Here is a 27,604-nt window from a genome sequence, read left to right as displayed (position 1 = left end):
TATTATGCCGAATATCGAACTTCATAACAAATACATTTTAAAGACGAACAAAATACAATAAGGGTTACATTTTAAAATACCCTCGGACAAAGCACCTTGAAAGCGTGTGATAACAGCAGGTGTCAAACACTGCATGTGCACGTTTGTTATGCTGTATCCTGTCTGTCTGGATAACAGCAGCACATCACCATTGTGTACGATAATAGTCACTGTTGTGGCTAAAGTCATGCTTTTGCATCATATGCTACAGGAGTATTTTTTTTTGTTACACCTGCTTGCGAGTCCAGACCTCTCTCTCTCTCGAGATCCAGACTTGAGACTTGTGAGACTGGATTCCAAGATGTCGCTCGCGATACAACCATGAGCAGGCAAGAAGCTCAGCATTGTCAACAAACAAAATAAGTATTGAGATTGATGTTGGGCTTAAATCATTATTGTGCAGCTACTAGAGCTAGTTTCATATTATAACCCAAACTATCCTCACCATCTCTCTTCCTCTGCAAAGTCAAACTCCAGAAATTCAGATTGCAAGCCAAGGAATTGGTACAAATAAATGGTCGAGCCAATAAGGAATGCACTTTGCATGTTTAATGTTCATTTGGAAAACATCGGATAAATTATAGAAACAGACTGTTGTGATGTCATTACACAATTCAGCTTTACAAAAATGCATAACCATGTTTGTTTCTTGTAGCAGTGTGAGATAATTATTTCTTTAATTAAATAATGATCACACCAAGGAGAAAGGTCTACACAACAATAGAGATGCAAATAACGGGTTTACAAGTTTATGGGGTGAGAATAAAACCTGGAACATTATTGAATGAATAAGGCAGCTATTCAAATGGTGCTCCTAAGAAAGTCACTTAGAATGAGATGAACAGCAACCTGACCTTCTGAAGCACAGCTTCAAGGAAACGTTACTTTCAAGCATCGTCCCCGTGTGCATAGGGTTTACGTTCACACTCAAAAGAATGTCGCCAAACTCTGCTTGAAAGATGAGGTTTCAACTGTTGTGAACAGTTCATCACGACGCCACGCTAACAGATTTACTCATTTCAGGTGAAAATATTTAGATATTCCATTTCCGAAAGTTGTTCACACCCTGCCTACAGGATCTGTTGACAGAATACAAGAGACAATCTTTATGCCCTCTTATTGAAGACAAAACTTGTTGGCAACATTAAGATGTGTCAAAGATGTAACATTGTTGTATTCCGTGGCTCACAGCAGTGGTCAAGTCTCTTCACTGAGACAATGTGGCGCCACAGTGGTGACATGTTAACTACCTTGCCTGGTATACAGGAGGTTGTGGGTTCGATCCCAACACTGACGCCTGTATATTTGGAGTTTCCCAGTAGTCGTGTGGATTTTTCTCCAGGTGCTCTGGTTTTTCCCTCCATATTTAAAAACAAGTTTAGAAAATTTGGCTGCGATACATTTCTACGTGATAAGCCACTTCAGCTTTCGTTTGTGGCCAGATCACTTCTGAAAAAATTGCTAAGTGGGCTTTACCTGGTAAAATAAAAGTTTACTTAGTATTTATTTACGCCTGTTTACCCAGGAAAGTTTCACCGAGTTTCAATTCTTTTTCAGGAGTGTCCTAAAAAGTTGTGTAATCCCCATTGAATAATCTTAATATAATCTTTCAGAATTGGGATGTTTGGCCAATACCAGTTTATTTTAGCGACAGGAGAAAACCGAAGAACTCAGAGAAAAAAATCAGAACAGGCGGAGAGAGAACATACAAACTCTACGCAGAAAGGAACCCGAGTTGGGAAGCAAACCCAAGCACTGTGCCACCCCTGCTGCAGTTGGCCGTTCAGTTCCTCCAGTGACCTGTCGATTTCCGAGAGCAAAGTGACTGCTGTATCGTGGATGTCAGAGATCACAGCACTCACAAGCTGTTTATCTGCAAGTGTCGGCACACATTAAATACAAAATATTCAAATACAAAATAGTATTCCCACTTAAATGACTACCTATTTTCTAAATTATCATCACCAGCCATAATCAGTCCACTGTTGGATGAAGGCATCTCCATATCCTTCAAAAATAGTACTGAAATCTGACATGCTCTCACCTGGTTAAATGAACGGTGCGGACATGAACTGACCCAAGATCTGTTACCGAGTGCTGTCGTCCTGCCCAGCACGAGGAGGCTTTGCTGTGTGTCTGTGTACTCCATTCAGTAAACAAAACACAACTAAGACGGGGCAAGCGCAGTGGATTAGGGCCTAACTTTATAATGCTCTATATGCTGTGAAAAACAATGGTTCAATTCTCTACAGCCATTCATCAGCAGCAATACTTGATCATTCGTATAACACTGAAATAGACTGTATCTTAATGTTGACCAACTACAACGGAGTGATATTTTAAAATAATACAACAAACGCAGGCTACACTTAATCACAGTCATAACTCAAAATAATGTAAATATAAAAGAAATCGACTTTGTTAAATGTGATTCAATAAGATTTTGCAGTGTATAACAAATGTCTACAATAGTAAATTAATTCATGACTTCACAATTTATAGAATCTTCTTCTTTCATATGGACGAATAATTTATGTAAGCCAACATAAAAGATATTCTGATAGCCTCTAAAAGAAATGTGTGCAGGATAGGAGAAAATGTAAAAACACACATTGCCCAGCTCAATATTTTAAAATATATCGTCTGGGAAACACTTGCAATGTCTTACAATTGACTTTGGAAAAACAGGGAGGGAATCGCACACGCGATGAACCCTGCACTCGGCTAGTTTATTTGAGGGATGCAGGGCGAACTAAATTTTGCAAAACCATTGTTGACGTCTCTAACTTTTTGCACTTATTCTTTCCATAACCACTCCCCCTCGTTCAAATGCAACAAAAAATACTTCTCTGCACAAGGGTCCTCAATTAGTCGAAATTTGTATACCAGCTTCACTTTACCAGCATCGTGTGAACTACATTAAAGGGAAGCATTTTAATTTATAGTGGTATTAAAATACCCAAGCTGATCATTCATCACAAGTGGTACTCTTGAAAAAATAAAAATTCCACGCAATAACGGAGCGTGGTGCATGCTCACGGAAAGCTTCAGTGACGTCACCATTTGCCTTGACCACGCCGCCCTCCACGGCCACCCCCACCCCAGTCCCCACGGCCACCACTGTAGCCACCGCCTTGCCACCCACCCTGGCCCCCACCCTGGCCCCCCCGGCCGCCCCCCTGCCAACCGCCTCCTCGACCACGGCCTCCGCGTGGGTCGTTCTGCCGTTTCTGCCAGAAGGGCATGTCGGCAGCGGGAGGGCCCATCTCCCGGGGACGGCCACCCCTGTCGGGGACCTGTCCCATGAGCACCTGCACAGCACATGGGTCACACACACACGAACAGATTAGCACCAACATCCAGTAAAATGCTGATTTACACCCTCCCAGTTTACGTAATTTTGCTGTAACGTACTCAAGTTATTGATACCAAATTCCGTTGAACGTTCTGTGTACCCCGCCATAACGTACTCGACATTTTTAAACTTAGCAATGAAGCCCCACGTTTTTTTACGTGTAATGGTGCCAGATGGAGCCCAAGCATTAGCATCCCTGACTGGCTAGTCTTTCCTGTGTCCTCGATTCATATTTTCTTTCCCACATACAGGGGGTCCCCGATATACGTTGTCTCGATATAAGTTGTTGCGCACTCACAATGCCGATTTTTTGAGGAACACAACGTAAAATGTCAACGAATTTATGTCGTTTTTGAGTCGAAAACATTTGTGCATGAGTACGTAGCGGTTAGCGTGCTGCGTTATGAGCCCGGCGCGCGGACTTCGATTGCCGCTCACGGCCAATACCAGTGACGATTATAGTTTTAAATGATCATTTTCGACTTGGCTGAAGTCGGCTCTGGGAGGGGGGGGGGGGGTGTAGAAGTACTGTACAACTTGCGCCAAGTGCCGCCATCTATTAAGTCTCATCGTGTTCTCTCGCGCGTGTACCGAGTGCTCTTTGTAATCGGCGCGGACTTAGTCGCTAAATATTGTCGCAACTTCGCAAGGTAAGATCATAAAAATCATAGGTTAAGACATTTTTTTTTATGCTGTATAAGATGTTGTGCTTTTTTATACTAAAAATGGCTTTCTGTTTGAGTCATTGCTTAAAATTTTAACAAATACGTTTTATATTAATGAAGGAAAACTTTTAAAGTGTACAGGGCTGCATCTAAATGCTCATAAAATTGGTTTTAAATTAAGTGTTTGATCAGTATAAATGCTGTTTAACGGTTATAAATGTATACATTGTGTTGTACAGTATAGTACATGGTTTTCTGTACATAAGGTAAGTATTGTGGTTGCTTGGTATGAAACACAACATTTCCCTGAGCTACGGTCCCTTATCCCTACCTAATTCCATTGTTGGGGAAATATTGCCTCGCTTTGCCTCGCAAAGGCAATGTTTATGCTATACTCTTTGGTTCTTTCGGTAAAGTCACGTAGTTAGAAATAAAAGTAAATTAAACAAATCTCGACGTTTCGATCGCAACACAAGCGGTCGTTTGTGTTGCGATCGAAACGTTGTGATTTGTTTAATTTTATTTCTACCTATGTGACTTTACCGAAAGAACCAAAGAGGATGGATTCCTGCAGTCACGATCGCTATCCACTCCCCATTTCCATGTATTCCTATGGGGGAAAAGTCCCCATTATAAATTATTTCATTAAAAGTCACAACTCTCCGGAACCCCAACCCCTATGTATATCGGAGATCTCTTGTACTGTATTATGGCGACTGTTTTTATACAAGTGTAAAACTATTTTTATATAATAAACTAATACATATAGTATAATAGACAAGGTGATATATATCTTAAAATATCAATAATATACTTACTTTTCACACCGGTGAATGTACAGCAGAGATACGCAATGAGTTAATCAGTGTCCTTTTTAGGTTCTATAGCAGGTAACGATCCACAACCCATCTCTTTGCTTTGATTTAAGTGCTTTCGATTGATGTTCTGGTTTTCAGGAACACATCCTGGGCGTAAAACGGGCTATGCCTGTACCATGGAGAGATGCCTGAAATGAGTGACTCCACCAAGCAGCTGTTCGAACCTGCACCACAGTCATCACCCAGTACTCTTTTTACGTCGAAGCCAAGGTTAGGGTCATATGTCAATTGTGCATTGTGGTTCGTATGGCTTGAACTGAATGCTAGATTGCTGGGATCATGAAGCTGTGTGCAAAATCCTATGCCACTCCATGCAGAATTCAACAGTTCCATGGATTTTGGGAGTAGTCGTGAACCGTGCGAAATCTGCGAAGTACAGGAATTTGCAGATGATTGGAGTGTGGATATTTGGAATGTTACTGTATATTCTTTGGTTCTTTCGGTAAAGTCACGTAAGTGAAATTTTTTAATTAAAATAAATAAATTAAATCGCGACGTTTCGATTGCAACACAAGCAATCATCAGCAGGTGTGACAACCACAGCAAGGATTTTTTTACTGAAGTGGGATAGATGCCAAGGTTAGGGCAGTTAAATAAGTCAGAGAGGGGAGGGTGGGGGGGAAGGGAGGGGGCGAATGGGGAGAGGAGGGCGAGCGCTGCAGGGACGCTGAGAGCAAAGAAGCAACATGAATGCTGCCAAGATAGATGATGGCGCCCAAAGCAAAATAGCCACACTGCTAAACGCCGAGGATGCAATTACCTCGGTAAAATAGACTAGTACCCGGTAAATAAGATGGAACAACTATGAACAGTTAAATTTTACTTGGTTAATAACATCTTTACAATGATTGCTCAATTTCTATCCATCATCTCGGTTGAAGTTATGTCTATGTTTATATATCTGGATGGCTTCATGAACAAATCTTTGATGGTAGCCAGACGGCTTGCAGAGCACCTTGGTCTCGGAGAAAACAATATCATGAGAGCCCCCAGCATGATAGCAATGATCAGCAACGGCGGAGGAATTAGTTCTGCCGTGTTTCAGATCTGACTTATGCTCGCGGATACGGTCAGAGACATGACGTTTCGTTTCCCCAATTTAACAATCACCACAGATGCAACTTAGTTTGTAGACTCTAGGGTATTGCAAGTCAGGAATAACATCCTTCACAGATGGGATTAGATCACGGATTTTGTGTACTGTACTGAATCGGATCTGAATCTTGTGTTTGTTTAAGATTTTGGCAATCTTTTTGGTAATGCCTGCTATGTATGATAACGTGATGGTTTTGATCGGAGTCTCATGGGGTTGTTTCTCCATGGTTGGAGAAACAGCTTTGCGGATAGTACGGTCCGAGTTATCCATTCATCTAGAGGGCCTGGTGTACATATTCCAATTCACTGGTTAGGTGGTGTTGGTCAGAAATGCAGTGGGCCCTATGGTGCAGGGTTTTGATGAGGGAATTCTTCTGTGCCGGATGGTGGTGGGATTCAGGTTTCAGATAGGAATCTGTGTGGGTGGCTTTCCTGTAGACAGAATATCCCAAAGAGCCATCAGGCTTCTTCTCAAACAAAACATCCAGGGAATGGTAGCTTACCATCCTTCTCCACTTCCATGGTGAATTTGATGGATGGGTGTATGGAATTGATGTGGTTGAGGAATTGGTTCAATGCTGACAGGCCATGTGGCCAAATGACGAAAGTGTCATCCACATATCTCTTCCACAAGGAAGGACGTAGGGTGGATGTCTGCATGGCATCGGTTTCAAATTTCTCCATGAAAACATTCGCTATCACTGGAGATAAGGGGGAACCTATGGGTGTACCTTCGTTTTGTTTGTAGAAAGTACCATTCCAGGTGAAGTAAGTGTTGGTAAGGCAGTGCCTAACCATAGTAGGAGAGACCAAGGTGCTCTGCAAGCCGTCTGGCTACCATCAAAGATTTGTTCATGAAGCCATCCAGATATATAAACATAGACAGAACTTCAACCGAGATGATAGATAGAAATTGAGCAATCTTGGAAAGATGTTATTAACCAAGTAAAATTGAACTGTTCATAGTTGTTCCATCTTATTTACCGGGTACTAGTCTATCTTACCGAGTTAATTGTGTAATAAAGGACTCTCTCTCAGATGTCGATCTCCGTTGTCCTTTATTGGGTTCGTAGAATCTCGATACCATGGCGTTTCGCTCAGGCCCGCGTCCCTCTCGACAACCTCTCCACAGCCCCTCGGCTGCTCCGATATGCAGTCTCCCTGCTGCTCCGATATGCAGTCTCCCTGCTGCTCTGTTAGGCAGTCTCCCTGCTGCTCCGCCTTGCAGCCACACCGCTGCTCCACTCTCTAGCTTCACTCTGCCCCGTATACAGCTAGCCTCCCACAGCCGCTAGCTCTCTGCGTCTGACACCGATGGCTGACGGTGTCGACGTCTCCCACCGCGTGGCGATCGCGCCACTCTCTCCATCCTGCCCAGCGTGGCCTCCTCGTGTTTCACTCCGTCTCAACTCCCCCTTCCCCTTCCAGTTCTCTCCCCAAATCCTCTCCCCCACGTGACCCTAACTCCACCCATTCCCCACGTGACCCAGACTCCAACCCCCCCTCAATCCTTGCTCGCATTACAATTGCATCCTCAGCGTTTAGCAGTGCGGCTATTTTGCTTTGGGCGCCATCATCTATCTTGGCAGCAATCATGTTGCTTCTTTGCTCTCAGCGTCCCTACAGCGCTCACCCTCCTCTCCCCACCCTCCCCTCTCTGACTTATTTAACTGCCCTAACCTTGGCATCTCTCCCACTTCAGTAAAAATGTTCTTGCTGTGGTTGTCACACCTGCTGATGATTGCTTGTGTTGCAATCGAAACGTCGTGATGTAATGTATTTATTTATATTTTATTTTATTACCTACGGGACTTTACCGAAAGAACCAAAGAATATGGATCCTTGCAGTCACGAAAACTTCAAATCTAGAATGTTACTGTATATTATGAGACGAGCATAAAAGCTCGGTCTGATTTGCAGTTTACTGCTACTCTAAGTTATTAAACAGGCTGCCCGTCTACTCCAACATGTCCTTCCCATTTAGATTTTATAACTATATAAGGAAATCTTGACTTAAAGCTTTCATGACTGCAGGAATTCATAAATGTAAGATCGGAGAGCTGATATACCTCCACGTCAACGAAGCTGTGGAGGTGGCCATTGTAATCTTACATTAACAGATTGACATGCTAATCTCTCATAATACAATGGCCACCTCCACAGCTTCATAGTCTGGAGGTATATCAGCTCTCCGATCTTACATTTACACCCAAATTCCATCTCTCACCCAGCCCATTTACCCTTGGGCTACACCCATCCCAAACCTATATAACATCCTGCTTCAGCAGCTCTCCCGCTATATTTTTCACCTAATGACGATTGCTTGTGTTGCGATCGAAACGTCGTGATATTAGTATTTTTTATTTTTCTATCTACATGGCTTTACCGAAAGACCCAAATAATATATATAAAGTAATAGAATACAATTTTTTTTTATTGCAATTCATTTTTGTATTATTTAAAGTTATTACTTTGTTAACAAGTAATGAACTTGCAAAGAATTGCAAAACCAAAAATATTTACAGAAGTGCAGCTACTGCCAATGGTCATTAAAATCAGCCATGGTCAATCCACTGCTGGATGAAGGCCTCAAAGCCGCCGCCTCTCACCATCCTGCGATGTAACAATCCTCCCACAAACACACAAACCGCTCTCATCGCTCTATCACCTCGGTGGACCTTCTTTCGGACGCACTACAGTCTTTGACTGCCACTCAGCAATATTCTTGACCATCTTCCCATCATCCCTACAAGTGACTTATCCTGTCCAAGCCCAGTTCTTAATGGTTCAGATGATGTCATTAACCTGATGCGTGTTTTCTCTAATGCGTGTGCCCTTCAGTCTGCACATGCTTTGAATTACAATGAAAGGCAGAAAGAGGAACTGGTGATAACTGGGAAACTATTCAAGAGAACTTCCAAATTGATGCCTTATCAAATTTGGAGGTTTGGAAGTGAACAACAAGTTGAAACGGCAAGGGGTGTGCTGACAGCACCTTGTTGACGGAGCAGGCCGTGTGCGCGCGCACTTCGCCGCCCGTCGTCTTCACGATGCGGGACAGGTCGGCGCGCGCCGCCAGCACGTGGGCCAGCGACACGGACGGCCGTGGGGACAGGGCGGCGCGCTTGGGCACGTACGCACGTGCCACCGAGTCCACGTGCATCTGTTTACGCGCCAGACAGACAGACAGAGGCGGTGGTTGTTGGATCGTGATCTGCTATGCCTGGGTCAAGGCACCGAGCCACCACTGCTGATCTGCTGGGTGTGCATGCTGGGTAGCCACCCGTGTTCAAGTTGTTTCTCACAACTAGTGTGCTCAGGGTTGGCACCAGATAGGAAAGTGTGAATATGGGTCTCCCATCAGAGATAAAATAAGGCACTCAAGTGTTCTGTTGGTCAACTGCATGGCTGTTGCATTGTCCACAGAGAAAGGACTGCAGGTGTGCCATTAGCACCATGTGTTTGCAATGTAATTGGGAATGGAAAAGAAAACTTTAACTTCAGCCACTTTGTTGTTAAAGCTGCACAAGCAGCAGCTGGAAAAGCACATTGTGCGGTGTCGACAGAGTGGTAATTAAAGGCCATTTCTCAGGAGTGTTTATCGTTGAGGTCAGCGCAAGAGATATCAGTAGAGGAGCATGAGTGATGGTAATAGTCCAGCTCATGTTCATTCATTCTTTCCATACCTGAGCCTTTTCAGACCAGCCGAAGGACTGCACTGTGACGTCAAGACGCTTCAGCAACATCTTCCTCCGCAGTTCATACTCGCTGAGCATCACTTGATTAATGTTTTCCAGCCTTTCCTAAAAACAACACGCACATACAGAAAAAAAGCCTGCACTATTAGCCCCGACAGTAGTTGGCACACAGGTATTAAACGTACGCTACTAGTATTGTAGAAGTGCACTAACCACCATGCAACCACATGACGCTGCCACACAACACAACCTACCATAGTATGATACACCACCACACACATCACATTACCACCATACCACCACAACATCAACACACCAACTGCACACCATCTCACACCACCACCACCAAATCCCCAAACAACCAAACCACCTAACACTACACAACATCACAATAGCCACACCACAACCTCCATACAGCCACTCCTCTCTACCACAATCCTACACTACAACCAAGTAATCACCACTACACCACTACAGGAAGTTGTGTGAGTGGTGGGAGGGTGTTAAAGGTATGGTGTGAGTGGTGTGTGTTTTGGTGAGTGGATGTTTGGTGTGTATGTGCGATGAGTATGTGTGTGGTGTTTGTGATGTGTGTATGGTGATTGGTGGTGGAACAATGTGAGTGATAAGTGTGTGTCAAGTGAGTGAGCATTGACTGGTTGAGTGGTGTCGTGTGTGACCGGTGTGAGTAGTGTGTGGTCAGAGTGGTGTGGTTGATGTGTGAATGTGTGTGGTTAGCAATGTGAATGGTGTGTGGTTATCAATGTGAATGGTGTGTGTGGTTATCAATGTGAATGGTGTGTGTGTGTGTGGTGCGAGTGTGGTGTGGTGTAGCTCGTGCCCACTGTGGGGGTGACAGCTCGGCCTGCAGGAGAGGCTTCTCGACCGTGGCCCCCGGGAGTTTGCCCAGCACCTGCACGACCTGCATCCCAGTGACAGCATGGGGAATCGCGCACCAACTACCACAATCAGCTTCATACAAGAGTGCATAACGACTGGTCTTATACGAACTGGTCCCATATTGCATAGATTCAAGATTTGTCTGTTAATATCAATTGAGCTCACAATACATGCATAAAATAGTGATAATGATAAGTGAAAAATTATAGTGCATGCAGTTTACGTATAGTCACTAACACAAAGCCAGGGGTGCTGTCCACAAAGAAGATGCCCATGAAGGTGGCTCATTTGTTCAGATTCATCGTTTTGTTTCATACATGTGTAATAAAAGACTCGACCACGATGTCTGGCTTGGTGTCCTTTATTCGGTTCGTTTGCTGTCTCCCACACGGCTGTCCTCCTTTGAGACTTTCCACACGGTGCCGACGCTGTTGTTACACCCGTCACCGCTAACAGCCCCGCTGTTGATCTCCGCCGTTCCTGTAGCCTCTTAGCAGCCTCGCTGCTGTTACCCTCACGCAGCCCCCCTGGCTGTACTCGCTGCAGCTTCTCCTTGTGTCGCTCCCGTAGCCTCGGACAGCCTCGCGGCTGTTTCCCTGTCGCTCCCGTAGCTCCTAGCAGCCTTGCTGCTATCTCCCATACACAGCCTCCCCGGCTATACTCGCTGCAGCTCCTCAACCGCTCTCTCTCTCCAGCAGCCCCACTGCTGTCTCCTCCCGCAGCTCCGCTGTTGCTCCCTTAGTTGGTCACCGCTGGCCGACGGCGCCACTCTCCCCTAGCTTCGCCCTACGTGGCCTTACCCTTGCTCAGTCTCCCACTCTCTCCTCTCTCCTTCCGGTTTCCTCCCCTAAGGACCCGAACCTTGCTCCCACGTCACATAACTCCACCTCCTCGTGACGTCATATCCGGGAGGTCGCTCGCGCCCGCATTACACCACCCTCCCCCGTAGAGAAAAACGCAGCCGACCTCGGCTGAACAATACCAACCAACAGTAATGCGGGCGAAACCGACCTTGACACACCAAAGGACACCAAGCATGCAATATAACAGTATAACAGTAACAGTAAGTAACAGTAAGAACAATCAACACATCATAACAATCAACGAACGTACAAGAAGCAGGCAATAAATATAACAGTAAGAACAACAATGCAACATAACAATCAACGAAACACAAGGGATTTAGAACGTGTGCGGGTCGCTGGCCCGTCCCGGACGGTCGGCGGCCCATCCGCAGAGCGGGAACGTGACGGAGGTCGAGGAGTGACAGGGCGTAATCCTCCTGTCGATGTTGGAGGTCCACCAACGTCCCGTGTCCCTGCAGAATTAGCCCCGGACGTGTCCCGCGACTGTGCCTGCAACGGGGTCGGAAGGGCCGCAGAGCCCGGAGCTCCCGCAGTCCTGGCAGGCACCCTCCGAGCAGGGCTCTTCGTCACCTGCGGCGTCACGGCCGGTCTGTCTGGAACAGGCACAACAGGCGCTCCCGCAAGATCAATGGACGCAGGCAGGGGAGAGTCGGCAGCAACAGACCCCGGCAAGGCAACATTAGGAGATGACGTATCATGTAGGGGAGCAACATATGGTTTCAAGCGCGACATGTGAACAAACCAGCGGCGAGATCCAATATGGACACGCGCCGACTGAGGGTTGGGAACCTCAATGAGGCGGACGGGCCCTTGCCAAGGTTTGTGAAATTTAGGAGAGGTACCCGGCCGCACTTGCGGGCAATGGAGCCAGGCCAGGTCCCCAACCTTCCAGGGGCACTCCCCCTTGGAACGTCGTGCATACCTCTCGTTCCGGGCCTGGGCTTTGGCCGTAGCCGCGCGGGCACTCTTTCGCGCCTCCGAGACCCGGCGAACAGTGTCCCGAATGTAATCAGGGAGTGGTTTACGAGGTCCCCTCACACCGGTTCCCAACTGCACATCCATCGGCGGCACGTTTTCCCGACCATACATAAGGTAAAACGGCGAATAACCTGTGGCCGCATGAGGAGTCATCCGGTCCGCCGAAAGCACCCCCGGGATGTGCAGGTCCCAATCCGATTGTTGTTCACTCACCGTATGGCACAGCATGGCAGACAATGTCCGGTTTAGCCGCTCAACCATACCATCCGTTTGCGGATGGTATGGGGACGTCCGTACTTTCTTAGTCCCAAGGCCCGCGCACACTTCCGCCAATAATTTAGAAGAGAAATTTCGGCCCTGGTCCGTGAGGAGTCTCTCAGGCGCACCCTTATCCATAACGTACCCGAACAAAAAGGCGTCGGTAATGGTCGCGGCCGATTGGTCGGGCAACGGCCAGGCCATCGGCCAACGGGAGAGGTACTCGACCCCAACCAGCAAATATTTATTACCCCTCGCCGATGGTGGGAAAGGTCCCAAAATGTCCAGTGCCACCAATTCATTAACCCGAGACACCTGAATTGACTGTATAGGCGGCACATAAGGATGTTTAGGTGGCTTACGTCGGGCACAATCAGGGCACGCGCGGACGTGCCCCACGACATCTGTCGCCATGCCGTGCCAAAAGTAATGACGTTGCAACGTCAACAAGGTCTTCTGCACACCCAGATGTAATAGCGTGTCACAATGGAGAGTTCTAATCAACTCGTATCGCAGGGACGCAGGCACAACCAGACGCCAGCGCTCCTGGAGACCTTCCCTCCACATGAGCAGACCATCTCGGAGCGCGGTTTCCGGTACCCCATCCGTACCCGGACTCCCATTCTCCACTTTAGATCGCTTCCGCAAGGACAACAACGACTCATCCATCATCTGCTCCCGTATCCAAACAGACCGCGGCAGATTCAAAACCCCGTCAGTCGGCCCCGGTTCCATAGGAGCATCCGACTTCTCGACAGCTAACGCCAGCGGCTGAGGGGGGGATAGACTGGGCGTACATCTATGCGTCCCCGACGCACATTTGCAAGGGGAGCGCTGCGGCAATCTGGAAAGTGCGTCTGCGTTGGCGTGGCGCACCCCCTTCCGATGGTGAATTTGGAAGGAAAATTCCTGCAGCGTGTCCAAACAACGCGCCAACTGGCCGGATGGCTGATCCATTTTAAGCGCATATTGCAAGGCCGCATGATCCGTACGCACGACAAAGGAACGACCGTACAGGTACGGTCGAAACTGACGTAGGAAAAAAACAACGGCTAGGAGTTCCCTGCGAGTGACACAGTAGCGGGTTTCCGCGGGAGACAAGACCCGGCTACTATACGCCACGACGCGTTCTACGCCCCCTTTAGACTGGGATAATACCGCGCCAATACCTGTGTCACTCGCGTCCGTATCAAGAATGAATGGGCGATCGAAATCGGGATAATCCAATGTTGGGGCCGTAGCCAACAGATCGCGCAGACTCTGAAAGGCCGCCTCTTCCGGCGGTCCCCACGCAAACTTACGTCCCTTACCCGTAAGGAGGTGCAAGGGCCTCGCGATCGTCGTAAAATTCGGCACAAATCTTCGATAATACGAGGCAAATCCCAAAAACCGACGTACATCCCCCACGGTGGCCGGAGTTGGCCAATCCCGGACGCACGCCGTTTTTTCTGGGTCCGTGGACACCCCCTCAGCACTCACGATGTGCCCCAAATAACGGACGGAGCGTTGCAGTAGGTGACATTTCTTTGGTTTGAATTTCAAATTCGCGGAGCGCATCCTCGTGAACACCGTCTCCAGCCGCCTTAAATGTTCATCAAATGTGCGGCTGAAGACAATAATATCGTCCAAATATATGAGACATGTCTCCCACTGCAACCCCGTCAACACGAGCTCCATCAGCCTTTGAAATGTGGCAGGGGCCGCATTCAGCCCCATCGGAAGGCAGTTGAATTGAAACAACCCCTGCGGCGTACGGAATGCGGTTTTCTCCCATGAGGGCTCGTCAAGGGGAAGCTGCCAAAATCCCGAAGAGAGGTCCAGTATAGAAAAGAACTTCGCCCCCGATAACGCATCGAGGGAGTCGTCCATACGCGGCAGGGGATACGCATCTGCCACCGATATCTTATTCAATTTGCGAAAATCAACACAAAATCGCAATGTGCCATCCTTTTTCTTAACCAAAACCACAGGCGCGCCCCCATGGGCTGTTAGATGGCGATATAATGTCCGCAGCCAACATGTCTTCCACTGCCCCCCGAACGTGTTCCCGTTCGGCGGGACTCATTCGGTGCGAATTCAACCGAATAGGGGCAGCGTCGCCTGTATCAATGTGATGGGAAAGCAACGAGGTGCGTCCCAAATCCAAATCATTGGAGCTGAACACATCCGAATACGTCAATAACAATTTGCGAAGCGCACCACGTTGATCCACGGACAGGGAAGAATTTCCGTCACATAAGTTAGCAATCCAGCGATCATCTGAAGCCACAGGCTCAGAAACACCAGCAACCACCCCCTGGCTATGCGAACAATCCTGAGCCGTAAATGCCGTCGTGGCATGTGCCACAACCGTACCAGCCGGGACGCAGACGTTTTCCGCACCCGCATTGAGCACCTGTAAAAACGGTAATTGATCCGGCCGGACGATGGTCTGTGCCCCAACCAGCGCCAATCCGGCCGTAATCGAGGCTGACGGAGACAACAAAACCCCAACCGCTCCTAGCCGATTAGGCAGGGGCTTCCGATACCGCAAGGGAATAAGCATCTGTGAGCCAGGTGGGATGTCAACAGATGCCACGGACAGCGCCTGCACTTGTGCGGCTGAAGCAGGTCGCCCCCAGGGCGACGGCAGAAACGAGATTTGACGGCCACCTGGCAGTTCAATACAATTCTCATTAATTTTGATCAAAATAGTCATCTTAGCCAGGAAATCAGTGCCCAATAAACAAGGAACTGCCAAGGACCTTGAAATCAACACAATGCCCGAGGCCGACACCTCTCCAATAGATATTTTAGCGTCCACCTGGCCCACGATGCCCATGCTACCCCCGTTCGCAGCGACGCACGACCCGTAAACCGGACGCACGGCTCCGGGTGGGATGCCCAACAGATGGAAAACTAGCAGTCGCCGCCCGCTTCGCGGGCGGTGTGTACATGCTTGGTTGGTGGGGAGTTGAAAGTGGCTGGACACAAAAGACATGTTTTGGTGATTGTTTTATGTTTATTTTTGTGAGGTTATATGCATTTTTATGAGACGCTCAATCGACAATATTAAAGAATGCAACTTATTCAAATATATAATGCAACTTATTGAAATATCTGGCGATACACGATATTCTTCGTGTACACTCCGTCTTCCTCCTCGTCGTCAGGTCCCTCAATAAGCGCCTTGATGTTGGATCTTGCCGTGACTCGTGATAGTGCCACGTACAGTTGGCCGTGCGAGAAGCATGGCGTTGGTAGATATAATCCCAGGTTGTGAACAGTTTGCCCTTGCGCCTTGTTGATGGTCATCGCGAAGGCTGGGACAATGGGGAACTGTTTGCGCCGAAGTCGAAATGGGAAGTCCTTCGTGTCCAATTCGCGGCGGATATGGTTGTTCTCAAGCAGCGAGTCCAAGACCAAGTGTGGGTACTCGGAAAGCTGCAGGAGGTCGTCAAAGTCCGACAGAGCGATCCCAACTGCCGTGAGGAGCTCGTGGAGGCTGTGAAGGGTCTTGAACTTTACCATTTCTTTAATTTTCTTTGATGCTGCTAATCCTGCATAATGCACGGGCATAAGTAGTGCTAATCACATACCTGCATTTACCATATCCCCTCCCTTTGGTGCTGCTAATCCTGCATAATGCACTGGTATAAGTAGTACTAATCACATACCTGCATTTCCCATAAATATGCTAAATTGCTCTTGATATGCACATTCTTTTGTCAAGGCGCCCTTACCCCCCTTCCAACCCAGCTCATATATATGCTCCAAGCACGTGTGCTGTTTCATTCAGACGCTGTCGCCTCGACAGACCTGGTTTTCACCTGAGGACAGTGGCTTGCGTTGTGGCCGAAACGTCGTGAGAATTATTTTATTACTTCCCTTCTACGTGACTTTACCGAAAGAACCAAGAAGATTTACCATTTCTTCTTTGTTGGTCAGCTGGCGGTACTGGTACTCGTAATCGCGAGCCAATTCGTCGTAGAATTTATCCCAGAGAGCCTTCGTATCTGCTGGCATGGAATACAGCAGAATCGTAGCGAAGAGTTGACGAAGCTGGTACGGCATCTGAAAGAGCGAGGCTTCTTCCAGACACGCAACCCATTCGCGATCCCTCTCAAGGTAGCCTGCTCGCATGGCTGCTTCCAGCGGTTTGTTTTGTTTTATTTTATTCGTAACGCACCATCCATATGCGCTCCACCATCCACCATGTCCTTGCATCGCAAAGACACAGCTCCGGTGTGCGTCAGCGTGTGCGCCATCCACAGTGACATTGGTCAGCAATTGCACCGTTCCGATCGCACACAGGTTGGCCCCTGCATCCTCCGTCTGTATGTACACACACAGACAGATCCGCTATGGGGCCACCTATTTTTTATTATATTAAAATGTATTTTGTTGTTGTTTTAACGTTTACGTATTCCCATTGTGGGTGTTTTACATATGCATCAGATTTTTGGGTTCCTCACATATGGTATCAGAGGTGTGGGTCACTCCATTTCTCAATCGAACAATAACGGGGATCGTTTGAGTTATGACAGCTTGCAGATAGAAACATTGCATGATCGTATACTAATAATGACATAATTTGTACCCCAGTGGAGGGCATACCCCACCCGGCGCTTCTTACCGGTACTGTGAGACTTACAAATCCAGACCTCTCCTCCTCCTGAACCGTTCACAATACCCTGTGGTAGTACCATAATCATCTCAAAAAAGCGATCACTTTCCAATGGCCATTTTGATCCCGGGAGTTACCCAGGTGGTGTCGCACTGTACTCATTGTCTTAGCATGTCGCAAATTCCGATATGGCTTGTGCAACGGCCAGAGAGTGACAGCGGCGGGGGCCAGGCTGCAACCTTTGTAGACAGCTTATTACATTTCAAAGTGCATGGGATTGGCACTCCAAAACATGATAAATGTACAGTAACGCCAACTGCATCCGTGGCAAACATGATACACGGACACATGCTGCATATTATGCAACACATGCCCTTACCAGCAGCAGCATGCCGTCCATGGAGACGTGATGAACGTCAATAAATAATAATGGTAATAAGCCGGATAGTACCCATTGTACCCATCAAACAGTCAGCTGGGTTGCCCCATGGGGGTATTGACCCATGTGCGAAACTGTAGGGGTGCGCTACGCAACTGGCCGTGGTCCCGGCAGGTGAAGCTGCCAGCTCAGTCCGCTAAGACTTACTGTATAGCACCCCTGCCTACTCGTAAGGTAAAGTTGTTTGGGGACTCCACTAATCGCAGCACGCAGCACCCATTTTAGTACATAAATATACGTAATATTAGCGTAACTACCATTCGCACACTTGCATACACACCACACTCACACAGCGCAGGGTCTGCGCCCACAGTGCACTGCAGCACTGCGGCGCAGACCTTGCCAAACCTATGCTATCGCTCTCTTCCGGGCGTGTTAATTATTTATTTTTATCGAATCAAAGTGAGCTGTGGCTTTTTGCCGGCTGTTTTATTTTCATCGAATCAGAGCGAGCTGTTTGGGCGGGTCCGTAAATAAATTAACGTCCAGATACGCACGCAGACGACCAAACCAGCGTAGTTGTTTAAGATGACATCCGAAATAATAGTCGCGGACGCTCCGGAATCGACCAAAATGCGCACGTCCACACCTTGTATAGACCCCGGTACAGTGGACGAACCCGTAGCGGCCGCGACAAACCTCCGTGCCAACTTGCGCCACTGCGTCACCGAGCGACAAGGCTCCGTCGATGGCCCCTCCTCAACAACAACATTTGAATCGCGCAACGAAGGTGATGGGTGAGGTGCAAAGCCTTGCCGGGTGTCTGGTGCGTGCCGACTTGCCTGTTTCGGAGGTTCCTTGGTCGGCTTGTCCGTTGATGAGGCCTCCTGTTGCGGCGGACCCGGGATGCGGGCCCAGCAGTCCTTTGCGTAGTGGCCCCTCCGCCCGCAGCGGAAGTATTCGACGTCGTTGCGCCGAAGCGCAGGCCTTGTATCCCGCCGGCCCCGTGCCGGTAGTGCAGCGCGCGGGCCCGGCCCGCCGCGTCCCGACCATGGACCGGAGGCGGCCGTCAGCTCCTGAGGGCCCCCCCCATCCGGCACGTAGACCGCCTTCGTAGGGTCCCAACCCAGAGCGCCACCCTCTGCGACGGGCCCCCCCGTCCACGCCGTGACTTGTTTCCACCGTCGGAGGTTGAATTGTGCATCAAGACATTTTGCCGCCGCCCGGGAAGTGAGCTTCTCATGCCCACACACAGGAATGGGAATCCCAAGATCCCGAGACAGCTCGAGCATCTTGCCCAAGATGAGAGGCTCGAGCAGTTCAGGTGTTGTCTCTGGATATGCGGCCATGGCCAAATCAAGCACCGCACCCCTGTATGCAACGGGCGATTCATCGGGCGCTCGTTGTCGTTGAGCAAATCGCCGATGCGCATCGTCAGGTGGCTCGTAGGTGTCGGCCATTTCTTCAAAAACTCCATATAATGTCTTCTTCTTTTCGGCCTTTATGGAACGAAAAAATCGAACTGATTCGTCGTCCAGAAGAGTCGGCAACACTTCTAAGGCCTCAGCATCGGTCCACCTCGCCGAAAGGACCGCCGCCAAGAATCTGCAGGCGAAAGCACTCCAATCGCCGCCGATGGCGAATTCCTTGACTGTGGTAAGATGGCGACTCCGACTTCTCTTTACGCCGCCCTCCACCGATGGCTCCTCCGGTGGTAAATTCAAAATGGCGTCGAACCGCGGCGTGGTCAAGATGGTGGTTTCCCGCCGCGGAACGCGCAAGATGGCGGCCTCCTGCCGCGTGGCCGATGGCGTCGGAAGCGAAGACAACGTGGCGGCCTGTGGAGCACTCTCAGCTCTCACCGTCGCCGCCTTTGGCGTGACGAGATGACTCAACTGCGCCAGGACGTCCTTGAGAGTCTCCAGTTGCTCCGCCATCTGCTGCCATCGCGGATCAGCGTCCGATGTTGTTGGCGGGCCCGACACCACGGCGACATCTTCAACTCCAGTCCCCGCGCTCGTTTCAGCAAGGCTCTCCTCCACCACCCCAACAGAATCCATGGTTGGAGGGAAGTCGTCGTCGTCGGACGAAGAAGCCGATGCTGGCGCCGGAATAGTTTTCTTTCTCACTTGCTTCGACATGCCGTTGCACTTCTGACAGCAATGTAATAAAAGACTCGACCACGATGTCTGGCTTGGTGTCCTTTATTCGGTTCGTTTGCTGTCTCCCACACGGCTGTCCTCCTTTGAGACTTTCCACACGGTGCCGACGCTGTTGTTACACCCGTCACCGCTAACAGCCCCGCTGTTGATCTCCGCCGTTCCTGTAGCCTCTTAGCAGCCTCGCTGCTGTTACCCTCACGCAGCCCCCCTGGCTGTACTCGCTGCAGCTTCTCCTTGTGTCGCTCCCGTAGCCTCGGACAGCCTCGCGGCTGTTTCCCTGTCGCTCCCGTAGCTCCTAGCAGCCTTGCTGCTATCTCCCATACACAGCCTCCCCGGCTATACTCGCTGCAGCTCCTCAACCGCTCTCTCTCTCCAGCAGCCCCACTGCTGTCTCCTCCCGCAGCTCCGCTGTTGCTCCCTTAGTTGGTCACCGCTGGCCGACGGCGCCACTCTCCCCTAGCTTCGCCCTACGTGGCCTTACCCTTGCTCAGTCTCCCACTCTCTCCTCTCTCCTTCCGGTTTCCTCCCCTAAGGACCCGAACCTTGCTCCCACGTCACATAACTCCACCTCCTCGTGACGTCATATCCGGGAGGTCGCTCGCGCCCGCATTACACATGTAATAGTGATGGGTTCACATGACAACTGGAAAAAAAAATAGACTCTTGAATTGGATGACTTAGTCACGTTAAGTCAGCTGACATAGGATTTAACACGTTCCTGAAATGCTATAAATGTTCTTCATTTTTGTCTTATGAGCACTTAAGTAGATAAAAAACAGTCACCCATTCTGGGTGCCTGTACAGACACGAAAACTGAGTTCTTTGTGGACCAACCAAGAGGCAAAATTATCGGTCTTCTCAACCATTAAAGGACTAAATACAAAAAACTAACCTACACACTCTTCAGCTCTTAAAGACAAATCATTGCTTTGCTCCGTCTTATCAATTCAAGAAATTAACAAATTTCGCCCTACAAATGTATACGTACCAACTTATGCTAAGAGCCAGACTGCGGTAATTGTATTTGGAAAATCTCGTCGCTACACAGGAGATTCCTCTTTCATACTGAATCCAACACCTCAGCAGTGCCACTTCTGTGTCCACACAGCCATGAACCATTGAGCCAAGTGTCTTGATGCTCATTGCCATGAGCATCAAGACACTTGGACATAAGAGAATGCATATTTGGCAAAGACTTAGAATGTTTGTGCTTCTTAAACCCGGATCCCTAAATTATAATCAGCCATGATGATTTTGGCGGTTATTAGATCATAATTGACCACACTGGATGGTTGGTGGCTTCAAAAGTAATTTAAAGTTGCAAAGCTAAATATAAGATGTCTATGGTAATTCAAATACAGTATATGCACCTCCACAACAAACAATACATATGTAGAAGTAGACTTCATGGCAGCGCAAAGTTATGCCCACATGACATGACTTCACCATGCTGGTCATTGCGGATCGGTGAAGTCGGGGGAGCATAGACAGGGGAGCATAGATGCACAGCACAACAATGGATATTCCTAGAATTGCTCTCTGCTTGCCCACCTATTGCAACTGATTTCATTCATTTATTGCAGACCTCGCGGGTGGTCTGCAGAAACCGTAACCCATAATGCCGACGGTGCACAAGCTGTACGCTAGAGCATGCACCTTGTCCTGGATAGGGGTGAAGATGCACGCGAAATCGTCAGCCACCGGCTGCTCCCCCAGCCCCAGACAGCAGCAGATGGCTCCGAGCTCAGCGCTGAGCTCTCCCTGCGCTGGCGGTGCCTGCTGGGACACCTGCCTTGCCCTCAGCACGCGCGCTGCCTGCAGCTCCGTCGCGAGGAACACTGTGCACGGCAGTGAGGGACACGGTGACACACTACAAGGAGGGAGACATTGATGTGCTACGCCCGACTTCCATGCCTCTGCTAACTCCATGCCTGCCCACCAGTGTGGTCTCACACCATGCGCCTCACCCGTCTCACCTTCTCTACCTCCAGCCCCGACCCTTTCTTCACTGTTCACCCCTCTCCTTTGTATCTTCCTCCTCAGCCATGCAGCTTATCTCTGCTGTATCCCCCATCCCACCCCTGTCCTAATCCCCACTCTTTGTTTATAACCAGAAGGACCTCTTTGTTTTACGCTTGCTCTCCATTTAATTATTATCCTTTAATGTGGCTATTTAATAGTTATCTTTCCTACTTCCTAGGCCAATATCTGCCTTCCCCATGTCCCCTACCTCCCACCCCTCTTGCCCATCACCTATAGCTCTCGCATCTCTCGCTGCACTGCCACCTATTCGAGCAGGGCAATTGCCTTTCCACCACGCGGGTGCTGCTTACAGAGGAGCTGCAGGCAGGGCTGGGCCGAGCTCAGCCGCTGCGTGGCGTCACCAGTGGTGAGCGCCGGGTACGGGCAGCACAGCTCCGCCATGAGACCGCTCACCTCCAGCTGGAAGGTTTCCGCCTCCTCGGGATCTGTGTTCCACAGTCCACAACACGGTACACAACCCGGTACATAACTCAGTACACAACACAGTACACAACGTAGTACAAAATGCAGTAAGTGTCATGTGAGTATCGCTCCCCATTCAAACACGAGCACCCCAAAGTTGGAGCAACCCTGTGCTAAAACCGCTAAATCATAATTAAAAACAGTTATACATTGTTATTCTTGGCTTATTACAAGTCACGTGCTCAAACCGAATATGTGCTCAGGTTAATCCGAAATCCATGCGATAACCTATAGAGTACAGTCGTTGCATATCTTTGCAACAGTGGGCAGAGTTTGATGTTGATTGGCGTGGCTCTGCTGCAATCCACTTAGTGGGCCAAGTCTTCTGTGCGGGAGCAGGAAAGTGTTTTAATTACCGAGGACACGCATCGGTCGGTCGTTCGTATTCGTTCTTAATCGAAACGGTAACAATCAATATCGTCAGTTGTGCTTCATTTTGAGTGATTCATCCCATCATTCATTTTGTGAGTTTTAATTTACGAAACTCTGCGATGGCAGAGAAACTTAAACTGAATTTGTACCTATATTAGTGTTTTTGGCAGAGATCCGTGGAAAATTTATATTTTTAATTAATTGCGATTTTTTTATTATCCGCGGGCATCCTCACCGTAACTAGCGCAGAAAATTATCGAGAGTCAACTATATCTGCAAATCGGGTAGCTTCCATTTTACCATTCTGAAGATAATTTATTTGTGCATTCCAAGCGCTCCTCTAAAGTCATGACTTCATTGTATGTGTAGTGAGTCCAACTGAGTCGCAGACATTGTCTTGGGAGCAACATGTTTATTAACTCTTAGCACAACATACTCCAAGCTATTAACACAACATACTCTCGGGTGGTGACCACCGAACTAACCACGCTACGTCGGAACTAGACACGGTTCCGCTATCCCGGTCCAGACCACAAGCTGGGTCCCGGACCGCGTGGCTGGAGGCTTCTTTAAGCTTGACGTGGATCTCCTGCCTCTCCAACAGTAAGAACCCCGAGCCCCTCTCAGGGCCCCCTTATATCGGGCCGGGCCGGGGCTGGCTCCGCCTCTCGCCCCGCCCACCTTCTCGATCTCTCTCGCCCTTGCCCGAAGGATCTCGAGAGTTCTTCTCGGACCATGTGACCACCCATTTGCTCCCTCTACCGGTGGCTCCCCTCCAGTATCATCCGGTCACATGTCCCCAGGTCAGCCAGAGTATCATGCCTCCAACGTAACCCTAGCTGGCTGACACTCTCTCGCTCTCTCAACGGGAGCCCGCACCGCACGCTGTGCGTGGTGCCACCGCACTTAACCAGAGCTCACCCAAGCCCCCACTAGGGCTGATACTACACCCCGTGTCTGGGGTGGCCTCGCAAACCCGGCACGACACAGTGACATTCCCAGTCACTACATATGTAAAGATGTCAGGGGCTCATGGTATTTGGCACATAATGGCCCACACTTCCAAATCTTACATTGTTTTAAACATCTACGTTTTACAAGATGGCGCAATCTGGCAACGAATGAAATAAAATGTGTGTAATGCTGTTGGGGAACCAGGTAAACGTTTAACTGTTGTGTCGGCCGACTCTCTGAGTTGCATTGCATTGTTAACTTTTGCTAAGTTTGATGTCTCAGCTTTCTTCTCTCTCTCACCTAAGCCCTTGTGGGATTGCAAACTCTTTCGCACATGCCCTAATTTCATTGCACACTCGTGTAGTCTCATTTTATTGCACACTCTCACTCTCACATGCCCTTTGGATTGCACTCTCATTCTCACATGCCCTACATGCTAATCTCTCACAATCTCGAGCCCCCACTCTCTTGCCCGATGCGGCACCCCCCTTCCCCCCCTCTCGGTCTATATGTAGTGAGCCCAAAGACGAGGGAGAACCGGTACTTGAGGCAACCGTTTATTTGACAAATAACTCAATGCAAAGTCCCTACTATGAAGGGTAATGGCCCCTTACACTCGCTACCTGGGGAGGTATGGCCTCCGGGCTATCGTGCCTCCTAACACTGGGGCCCACTCTTCACTCACCCCTCTGGCTAGGGGCCCTAGGGGAGGCTATCCTGACCCGACCCAGCCAAGGTTCTCGAGTCCTGGCCACTGGCCCACTCAGTCCCGGCCCTTACAATGACGTCAGGTCTGGGGGTACCCAGGGTTCGACCACTGTCCCACCTCAGTCCCGGCCCTTAGGACAGCGGGTCTGAGGGTCCCAGGGTCCTATTCTAAGCCGAGTCTTTTGTCTTCGGCTTGAGGACGACTGCCGAACCCGTTCAGGGGTCCGGCTTTTATACACCTCCTAGGGTCTCTCCGCCCCCGGCCACGCCTCCCTTCCAGTGTTCCAGGGGATCCTAGAATATTCCCCCAGCCCCCCTCTTGGGGTCTGGGGAACCTCGGTGGCCCACATATCACCCCCTACTGACGTATGTCCGCTAGTGCAGGTAAGCACAACGTGTGTTCATGGTGTTAAATATAGTCATATCTCGGTATACGACCGCTTAGGAATACATCCAATTTGGTATACATCGTGTTTTGACAAGAAAAAATTGTCTTGGGATACGACATCTTGCTTGGGATACGACGCGCTTGCTAGAACTTGCATGGGTCGGGATGAGTCACCGCGGACAGTACCAGCGTACACAATACTGTTACGGCTCTAACAAGCCGTAACAGTATTGTGTGGATTGACCAGACAATGTCCCACGTCAGGAACATTCTTAGAAGAAGGCAAAACCAAACTTCAATGGGCAAGTTTTTAGTAAAACTCAAACCTGGTGAGCCTCAACCAGGTCCAAGTCAAGAAAAAAGACACAAAAAAGAGAAAAAACCCCAGAATTTCAGCTTCCTAAAGTTTTAATGGAAGGGGACTCTCCTTCCAAAAATAACATCTCCTCCCCCCCTTCCTCACAGGCTATCAACTCCTCTCAGCAAGGCAAAGTGGTGTAAAATTAAATTTGTATTTCTTTATTTATGCATTTATTTTAATTTATATATGCATTTTAGTAATAATTAGCGTCTAAATTATTTTATACAACCCCATTAATGTATAATATGCCATATAAAATAAAATTTCTTATACTCTGGAAGGGATTATTTCCTTTGCCTTTATTTCTAATGGGAAAAATTTGTTTGGTATACATCATTTTCGGTATAAGTCCTACCTTCTGGAACTAATTAACGACGTATACCGAGGTACCACTGTATAAGGCCTCGTCCACAGCAGTCTGTTTCTTTCACCTAAAGACGATCGCTTATTGTTGCGATTGAAACGTCGTGATCTATTTGTATTTTATTATTTTTATTTTCGATCTACGTGACTTTACCGAAAGAACCAAAGAGTATAAATTCATGCCTGACAACCCCTTATCAGTGCCTATTTTATTCCAGACCAATACGGAACATCTGTGTAAAAAAAGAGCTTCATAGCTCATCGCATTCCTCCAGTATGAATACATATGACTGTTGAGGGGAAGCGCTGTGAGCGAGCGCCTGTTTGTTTGCAAAGGCCCAGGTTAATTTGTGAATACAGTACTTGTAAATGTCGTGATACAGTCTATAGTTGTGAACTGCATACCTATCAACCCTTTATCAGTGCCCTACTTTATTACAGACCAATTCAGACCTTATTAGTCAACGTTAATCCTACGAAGTCCTATCTCACGGGAGAAACACAGATATTTATTTTGCCCGTATGGAAACAGCTGTACGCCGTTTGGACCTGAAATCTCAATTTCCCTGTACAAGAATACGGGTAAACCGTATGGGTTGTTGACAGGTATAGAAATTAACCAATGGCTCAGATGTGACAAGCTGCAGTCACAAATGCTTCGAGGGTTGGGGCAACCATCAGGGGTCGACTAACAGAACCTGCAAGGGGTTACCCAGCTGAAGATGGGCCACGATGGATGGGGAGTTGTTTTGGGTGGCATGGTGGGGCAGCTGTGTCACTCTCGTGCCTCACAGTAAAATGATCCTTAGTTTGATTCCAAAATCAGGTGCCTTTGTGTGGAGTTTGTATGTTCTCCCCCTGTTCAGCATGAGTTTCCTCTCATGCCGACACCAATTACGAAGTAAATGGTGTCGGCCAAACATCCCAAAGTTGAAAATTACTTGTAAATTACTCTATTTGAATTACGCATTGCCCCCTCCTAATGCAAACAGTTGGCAGGACCCTCCTGAACAGTATCCTGAGGCTCAGCAAAAATACTTTTCTTGTTAAACAGGCGGAGCAATATGTACCCCACCTCTGCACCATCTGGTCCGATGATGAACATCTCTCCAGGTGTAGTATGTACCACCACGCACATATGCAAAGTTGCACAAAAACACGTCCTCTTGGAGGCGGACAACGACACGGCTGTGAATGATTCTCAGGGTCCACGGAAAATGCGAGGCAGGCCGATAACCCCCTGCTCGACTGCGTAACCAAAGACCTCTCGATTCAACGTCCTCATCCGCAGCGAGGCCCATCGCTGGCGAGGGGGGTCTCACCGCTGGTGGCTGTGAGGTTCTCCTCCAGAGTGCACACGGCGCGGAGTTGGTTGGTGAGCCAGGCACAGAGCTGCGTGAAGTCGGGCGAGGCCGGGCCTCCGTCCGCCAGCTGACACACGTCCTGCACGCCGCCCGCGGGCAGCGCGTACCTGGGTTGCGCAGGCACGGCCACACACACGGTGGGGGGCAAGGGGGACAGACATGAGGCACGCACCGGGCTCACTCTTGGCCATGCGCACACGCAGACGCCGACAAGACGAAGGGTGAAATGAAACGTGCCGACTGCCCCGACACTGCCGTTGGGGCTGCGCTATTCTCTCCCCTCGTGTCACCCACGAGGTGGTCTCTGCGTCCTCCTCACCCCAGGTCGCGGATGGCGTCTCCCGCGTCTCCCCCGAGAGCCGCGAGTTCCATGGCGCGCAGCAACTCCCCGGCTCCCTCACGCGTGCCTCGCTCCTCACTCCGGGCCTCGCTCGCCTAGGCGGCCCCTGCTCTCTCTCTCTCTTATCTCTCTCTCAGGTCTCCTCACTCGTCGCCCGAATCAAGTGACGTTAAGGTGCAGGCCTTGCAAAGTTCTCGCTCGCACCACCGGGGGGTTGGTGCGGGTTGGTGGCGGGCGAGGGACAACTTTCTTCGGCGCGCAGTCTCGGCAGCGTGCGGCAGGCCCGAGTGTCAAACGCGTAGTGACGTCACGCCTCCGGGGGGGGGGGGGGTGGAGAATGAGTAAATTACGTCATGCGACCGTGATCCCG

General features: G+C 49.1%; 1 protein-coding gene across 1 annotated transcript; it reads right to left on the bottom strand.

The window, feature by feature from the left end:
* Positions 1 to 28: 28 nt before the first annotated feature.
* Positions 29 to 27,551, bottom strand: LOC133352623 (protein FAM98A-like). Its single transcript, XM_061568378.1, has 8 exons — positions 27,214 to 27,551; positions 26,853 to 27,001; positions 22,213 to 22,347; positions 21,536 to 21,717; positions 10,572 to 10,652; positions 9,719 to 9,835; positions 9,028 to 9,195; positions 29 to 3,350 (listed from the first exon to the last, which is right to left on the bottom strand). Exons 1-8 carry the CDS (start codon positions 27,264 to 27,266, stop codon positions 3,096 to 3,098), a joined length of 1,140 nt encoding a protein of 379 aa, XP_061424362.1. The 5' UTR covers positions 27,267 to 27,551; the 3' UTR covers positions 29 to 3,095.
* Between the last annotated feature and the right edge of the window lie 53 nt (positions 27,552 to 27,604).

The sequence above is a fragment of the Lethenteron reissneri genome, chromosome 41 (genome assembly GCF_015708825.2).
Source record: "Lethenteron reissneri isolate LAM-NWPU_2019-01 chromosome 41, ASM1570882v1, whole genome shotgun sequence".
In the NCBI taxonomy this organism is placed as follows: Eukaryota; Metazoa; Chordata; class Hyperoartia; order Petromyzontiformes; family Petromyzontidae; genus Lethenteron; species Lethenteron reissneri.
This window is presented reverse-complemented; position numbering and strand designations above follow the sequence as displayed.

Coding starts and splice junctions, on each gene's coding strand:
- LOC133352623 (XM_061568378.1), bottom strand. CDS start 27,266: ATGGAACTCGCGGCTCTCGGGGGAGACGCGGGAGACGCCATCCGCGAC. Junction 27,002..27,213: donor GACGCCATCCGCGACCTGGG/GTGAGGAGGACG, acceptor TGCGCAACCCAG/GTACGCGCTGCCCGCGGGCG. Junction 21,718..22,212: donor GCCCTGCCTGCAGCTCCTCT/GTAAGCAGCACC, acceptor TGCCGTGCACAG/TGTTCCTCGCGACGGAGCTG.